We start from the raw sequence: 7,231 nt of genomic DNA on the forward strand, positions 1-7,231 counted from the left end.
GGCACATGCATATGTTGGAATCAGGACAACATTCATACTTTTCCTTCCAACATGTGGGTACCAGAAGGCAATCTGAAGTTGTCAAGCTTGGTGGTAGGTGCTTTTGTTGGCTGATCCTTTATCTCACTGGCCCTAATGGACTTTTGAGATGGGAGGGTCCAGATTCACAGAGCCTCCTCCACCAAAGATGCTGTGATGAGGAGAGCCTTCTCATAGTGTCGAGAAAGAAGCCAAGGAGGCTTCCTACTGCTTCCTCACCACCCATATCTCTTGCTTATAGAGAAACTTACTCAATTTGTTTATGTATACATGTATGAGTATATACATGTGTGCATGGGTAAGCCAGAAGACAGCTTTAGATGGTTGCTATTCCTTAGGTACCATCCACCTTTCTTCTTAGGTGTATTTGATGTTGACCTCAGGTCTTCTAGCATTCACTTTACTAACTGAACTGTGTCTCCAGCCCCATCCATCCCATCTGGGATCTCAGAATTCTATCCCATTTTCCTCAGTGCATCTGCCAGCTGGATCTTCAATGTTTTTCTTTTTTAAAAAAAAAATTATTATTATTCTTTAATCCTTTTCCACAGTCTAGTCGCCATCCTCCTTCCAATCCACCCACCATCCTGTTTCCCCTCCCCATCTCCAAGAGGACATCCTCCACTCCTCTCTCTACCAGACCTCCCCACTCCCTGGGGCCCCAAGCCTCTCGAGGGCTAGGCAAGTCCTCCTCTGTACATGTGTCAGGGCTCCATACTAGCCAGTGAACGTTCCCTGGCTGGTGGCCCAGCACTTGAGAGATACTGGGGTCCTCTCATGGGGTCACCCCTCTCCCCAGCCTCCTCCAGCCCCTCCGTATCTGAGCCACAGGGGTCCCTGGCCTCTGTCTACAAGCTAGGTGCAAGCATCTGCATCTAGTCTTCCTCCCTCCAACAGTGTCTGCTATTCTACCATCCACTAAATGTCTTTCCCTTCTTAGTAATCTTCACCGTCTCCCTATTAACTTACAGGTCAATGCCTACATTCTTCAGTTTATGCTAGTGTCTGCCGATAGTTTATTAGTCCCTTAGATCTGTCCTCTTTCCTTACACTGAAAGCAGGATCTTGAAGCATTACTCTGTGCTTTCAGAGCGGATTCCCCTCTCACTGTCTGTTAATTTATGTACCTTACTCCCCAGCAAATTTTCTGTTTGCTTTTTTTTTTTTTTTTTTTTGGAGATAGGGTCTCTCTGTGTAGCTCTGGCTGTCCTGGAACTCCCTCTATAGACCAGGCTGTCCTGGAACTCAGAGATCTACCTGCTTCTGCCTCCCAAGTGCTGGGATTACAGGTATACACCACCACAAGCTGTCACACAGTAGACTTCTTAAGAGAAGGAATATTTTCAAATCCAATTCCCGTGGCTAGGATATAATCTAGTGCTTGTGACTGTTTTACTTTTCAACTTGACAGAACCTAGAATCACCTGGATATGGTCTCTGGGTATACATGCAAGGGATTCTCTGATTTCTGTTAGTGCTATGGGAAGCACCATCTTGGTTTCTAGGCTGGGGGTCCTGGACTGTGGACAGTGGAAGAAGCAGCTGATCACCAGCATGCATTCATTGTTCTCTACTTCAGGACCAGCTGCTTCAAGCTCCTGCTACCCTGGACTTTCCAGCCACACTGGGACTGCACCTTGAACTGTGAGTCAAAACTAACCCTTTCTCCTTTAAGACGCTTTTATCAAGGCACTTTATTACAGTAATAGGAAAAGAAATGAACAACATTTTTTAAATAAAAACATAATAAACACTTCAAAGAAGAGTCATTAGTACTTCATTTTAATTAAAATTAACAGTTTAGAAGGACTGGAATAGTGTTTAATATCAACTTCTGAAAAAAATCACATTTATATAAAAGAAATGCAACAGGCCAGCAGAAATCCAAAAACGGCGCAGCTCCCATTACTGCACATGGGTGAAACGTGCTGTTTGGGGAAGGATACTACTTGGGCTGGGCCACAGGAGAAGAGAACTCACTTCTCCTGTGAGAACACACCTTTCCTGGGTTATAACAACTGTAACAAATTTCTGAGGATGCACTGGTGGGAAAATGGTATTAATTTATATTAAGGAGGGAAAGAGCAGAAACCTTCAGTCTGTATTTATTCTTGACTTAGAATTCTCCAGTGGTCTTAACATATAATTAGTATATTGGACACATAGATGCTCTTTACAAACATGGCTGCCATGCATTTTAGCTGCACACATCCTATTTGTTCCAGTCTTGTGTGAGCTCATGGTATAGCTTTCCCACATACAGTGCAACAATTGCACACAAAAACCCCCCAGTATTCACACTCAGACACAGCAGGGGAAGTGAGTTTCTCTTTCACTCTAATGGGGAAACATACTGTAGCTATTGCTCACCCTTGGAGCACTTCTGATTTTGGTCATTTACACTAGAGCAAGATAAAAAGTGACAGTTAATTGTGAACAGGTACTAACATAATTCCTAGACTGCTACTACACAATAGAATACAATTAAAACCCGTCCCTACCACATTCATTCAAATGGCAAGAACTGTATGAAAAAGAAGAAAGGCTGTAAACATATAGAAAAGTTCAACTTTGTCTTCTAAACAAATTACAAAATGATTTTTGTTTTTAACCTTGAGTGTTACTTTAAAATAAAAATATGTAAACCTGTGGACCTAGTTAGTTACCATAAACCTTGTCCTAAGCCCAGGTTTAACCTTAAAGTTTGGCCTGAGCTAGTTTGGCCTTCAAGTTTTCTCCAAGTTTGTCCATAAACTCAAATGTATTCAAGTAGTCAGAACGTTGTACACTGGTGGGAGAAAAAAAAGGAAATTTAGTTTTTTCTCTGATATGGCAAGAGGCAATTAAAAACAGACCATAGTAATGCTACTCACACTTCTAGCAGAAAACTCTTCATTAATGTTAAAAAGTTACAAACCTGTGGGCCATGACTAAGGTTCCTGGGGCTATGCTCAGGGTAGCCTGAAGTGGGGTCTCGTGCATTCACAGGAGACTACTTGCTGTATGGCTTTCAACTACCAGGAGCTTTAGGTCAGGCTAGTGCTAATATGACTGAAACCATTCCACTCAAAGTTTGTTAATAAATGTCTAATGAGTAGATTATAAAGCTACTATACTGGTAAGAATGTTGCAAATGTATCTTTGCTGGAGATTTAAGTTAAGAAATATGTAGTAAGTGAGTCCACACCTTTCCTGGGTTATAACAACTGTAACAAATTTCTGAGGATGCACTGGTGGGAAAATGGTATTAATTTATATTTTAGTAGGATTTCATTGTTTTGTTTTGTTTAAATTTTTAAATTTTTTATACATTTTAATTGAAATATAATTATATTACTTTCCTCTCTCCCTTCCCTCCCTTCAGTCACTCTCAAGTCCCAGCACTTTCCATGCCCCTCTACTCTGATAGTCTTCTTCCCCAATTACTATTGTTACATACATACGTATATGCATGCACAAATATGCAAACACAACCTGATGAGGCCATTTTTGTTGTTGTGTGTTTATGGTTTCAGGTTATAATTTCTCCTTGAGAGGGGATTCTGATTAACAGCTGATCTAGCTAGGACTCTGGCTTCCAGGTCCTCAAAAAAATCCTGGTACCTCGGGGACACTGGTAGGTACTTCAGGAGGGGACTACACCATCTGGATCACTTATATTTATACTTAGGCTGTTTACTCATTGGGAAATTAAAGAAAACAAGAGTAGAAAAATTGAGTCTCCAAATGCCCTTCAGTGTCAATTTTTCTAAAGATTTATTTTTATTAAGTTGTGTGTGTGTGTCTGTGTGTGTCCATGTCTCTGTGTGTATGTGTCTGCACACCAGTGTAGCTACCTAAGTCAGAATCCCAGGAGTTGCACTTAGAGGTGGTTGTGAGCCACCTAACCTAGGTGCTGAGAACCTGACTCATGTTCTCTGCCAGAGCAGTAAGTGTTCTTAAGCACTGAGCCATCATTCCCACTTCCTCTTTTTTCTTCCTTTTTTTTTTTTTTACTTAAATAGAACTCTTTCATTTTAACAATTGCCCACTAGGTCAGAAACCAGCAAATTTAGAGCCCAGCTCATAAACCAAATCTAGTTGTATCCCAGTTCTATACACAGGAGTTTGATTAGCTGACACTGTACCTATGCATTTCTTTATGATCTATGACCACTTTCTTGCTACAGTGACAAATGTGAAAGTGTATGGTTGTACAAAGATGATTTCACAGAACTGAGCAGGTTGTCTACCTGCTACCACATAATATACATATAGTGTGTACTGACCCCAGAAAAGACAAACAACTCACATAATTTCAATGAGGGGTGATTTGACCACAGAGCACAGGGCATCTCATACTTACTTGGGTAAGCCTTTAATGCAAGCAGCCAAGTCCTTAGTCATAAAGCCAGCCTCAATGGTCTCAATGCAGACTTCTTCCAAAGCCTTTGCAAAGAAGCTGAGCTCAGTATTGTTATCAAGCTTTGCTCTGTGGGCTAACCCTCGGGACCAGGCAAAAATGGAAGCTAAGAAAAGAAAACAAAAAGTCACTATTCAAATCACTCCAGGTATGGGGATTCCTAGTGTTTCACTCTTTCCAGAGATGGGGTAGTTTTTTGTTTAAGTCATGGGCATCATTAGGTACTGTGAATTATGGATGAGTAGTTGGAAATATTTTATCTGAAGCTCTGTTAAGAGAGATTTACCCATTTTGCCTTAAGTGACACCTCATTGTTTCTGGGGTAAGGAAAATGCTTTTGAAAACGTTCCTCTCTGTAACATATATTCTTCAACAAAATACAATTAGGACATTAAAATAGCTCCTAATCATAGTAAACACCCATAAACCCAGCACTTGGGAAGCAAAGATAGGAGGATTATTACAATTTTAAGGCTAGCCTGTGCTACATATAAAAGTTCTAGGCTAGCCTAGGTGCATAGACTTTTTTTCATCCCACCCTCCAAATAAAACAGAGTGATGATTTTGCAGGAGTCTGTGAGTAGCAAAGCTACTTGTCTCAGTTCCTCTGAGATTACCTTTGAAGAGTTCTCTGGCTGGAAATCAGTAAAGTAGATACCATCTTACCAATGGGGTTGGTAGACGTCTCCTGTCCTTTCTGGTACATGCGGTAGTGACGTGTGACGGTGCCATGCGCAGCCTCTGCTTCTACTGTCTTACCATCTGGACAAATCAGCACACTGGTCATCATGCCAAGGGAGCCATAACCTGTAAGTGTAGAGCATGAAGTGTTGGGTCCAACTGCATGAACAGCACTGCTCTAGAGATGAGAGTATGTGACAATGTTGACAGATTATGATAAACAAAATAAACACAAGCATCAATAATGCTCTTCAGAAAGCAGGACCCCAAGCATCAAGTTTGAATCAAACTGTCTGGAAAGGCTTTTATTCTCTCTGGGGCATCTACTTTGTGTTAGGGGGTGACCTCCATTCTACTTCTGTGGCTCCATGGCTCAGTTTTCCTGCCTATTAAGTTAGATAATAAAAGCATTTACTTCACTGACTTGCTGTGGGATTAGAGGAATACACACATCATCATGAATATGTGGTTGCATACTTCTAACCCTTAGAACAGAGCTTCTGATCAAGTAAGAACCTACTCCGTTGTTCTGTGCAGACTGTCCCTTTGTTCTGGAGTATGGAAGGAGTTATCTGCTGCCCTCCTGTGGCTCACTCACCCTTGCTGAGGTGGGGATGAAAAGGCAGATTAAAAGCAGGATGGGATGGGTGGAGGTAGGAGCAGCCCACTTGCCTTCCCTTGCTCTCAATACTCTTGACAAACACCTCTTTTCTGCAGTCCCCTATCCAGGGGACCTTACTGCCACTTCTAAGTCCATGCAACTGCTTTTTCTTTTCATGCATTCTTTACTTGATTGCAAAGCACTTCCATTTTCTTTATTCTCCCATGACCATCTAATGGAGCTGCTGATAAATTATAATAAAGAGGTTTAAGCAGGCTACCTTTTCTCTTCTTTTTTGTCTGACACCAAAAAGATTCTTTTATTTTACTTTTTGGTCACATTAATTTTTTTATTATTTGGTTGGTATGTGTGCACGCGTGCACACATGTGTGGAGATCAGAAGACAACTTGTGAGTCACTTCTATCCTTCTACTGTGTGGATCTTGGGAACTGAACTCCAATCCCCATGCTTGGTGGTAGATGCCTTGCTGAGCCATTTTACCATCCCAGTTTGGACATCTATGACTTCAGTGAAATCAATCTTTCTCCTCCTGATTTTATGCATTGGTCAGTGAATAAGGCAAAACAAAGCAAAAAACTTCACACCAAAGTTTAAAGTCACTTAGTTTTCCTAATGTCATATCTCACACTGGAAATGTAAAAAGAGAACCAAGGTATTCTGGCGAGGAGTAAAGCAAGGAACTCCTAACTTCCAAAGACGGGATCCCCAAGAGCTTATCTGGCAACAGGTCCCAAGTATGCTCCTGAGGAACTGGGAATCCTCCTCCTGCCGACTAATTGTATCAGTCTAAATCTACCCACGTTGACCTAACAGTAATTCCTTATGTTGAAACTGGTAAACAGAGGAAATGCATTTAAAAAGTAAAGATGCCTCTGTGTGGGAACAGTGGCTCTCTCCAGTACTTGTGCAGCCCCAACGCTTCAGATGCAGTGACTGGTGAGGGGCTTCGTACCTCACTGTGAGTATGACCTATCCTCCACCTGTTCTGTGGCTTTGAGGCTCCTACCCAACATATCTATCACGACACTAGCTGGTGCCATTGTCAAGCTGGGAACATAAATGAAAGGCTGTGAGTTCGCAGCAGTTGTACCTCTCCAGGAGATGGAAGCCAGCTCTGCTGCCTTGCAATCTGATTGGCTCTCTGAGGTCATGTGATTTATAGGCTCTTGGAAAGTGCAGGGTCTCGGCTGTTAGGGCTTATTGCACTTTAATATGTCTCTAAACACTTTCTTCCTATGATGACAGGACATTTAACAACAATGGGTGTGGGGATTTAGCTCACGATACAGCATATGCCTAGCCATACAAGGCCTTAGAATGGCTTTGTACCTTTTCCAGAACTCTGATGACACCCACTGGTTTTCTTTATCTACCACAGTGTCACTAGTCACTACAAAGGGCTGTTCGACTCATCATAAATGCATGAGATTTTAGAGACAATATATATATATATATATATATATATATATATATATATATATATATA

General features: G+C 41.5%; 1 protein-coding gene across 1 annotated transcript in view; it reads right to left on the minus strand.

The window, feature by feature from the left end:
• Window positions 1–1,799: 1,799 nt before the first annotated feature.
• Idh1 (isocitrate dehydrogenase (NADP(+)) 1, cytosolic) overlaps window positions 1,800–7,231 on the minus strand; it is a 20,744-nt gene continuing 15,312 nt past the window's right edge. Inside the window, exons 7-9 of the mRNA XM_028765579.1 lie at window positions 5,108–5,248; window positions 4,385–4,547; window positions 1,800–2,827 (exon numbers count right to left, since the gene is read on the minus strand). Of these exons, the coding sequence (XP_028621412.1) occupies window positions 2,737–2,827; window positions 4,385–4,547; window positions 5,108–5,248 (395 nt within the window). The 3' untranslated portion in view covers window positions 1,800–2,736. The remainder of the gene's footprint in view (window positions 2,828–4,384; window positions 4,548–5,107; window positions 5,249–7,231) is intronic.

Source organism: Grammomys surdaster, unplaced genomic scaffold (assembly GCF_004785775.1).
Source record: "Grammomys surdaster isolate TR1022 unplaced genomic scaffold, NIH_TR_1.0 165, whole genome shotgun sequence".
In the NCBI taxonomy this organism is placed as follows: Eukaryota; Metazoa; Chordata; class Mammalia; order Rodentia; family Muridae; genus Grammomys; species Grammomys surdaster.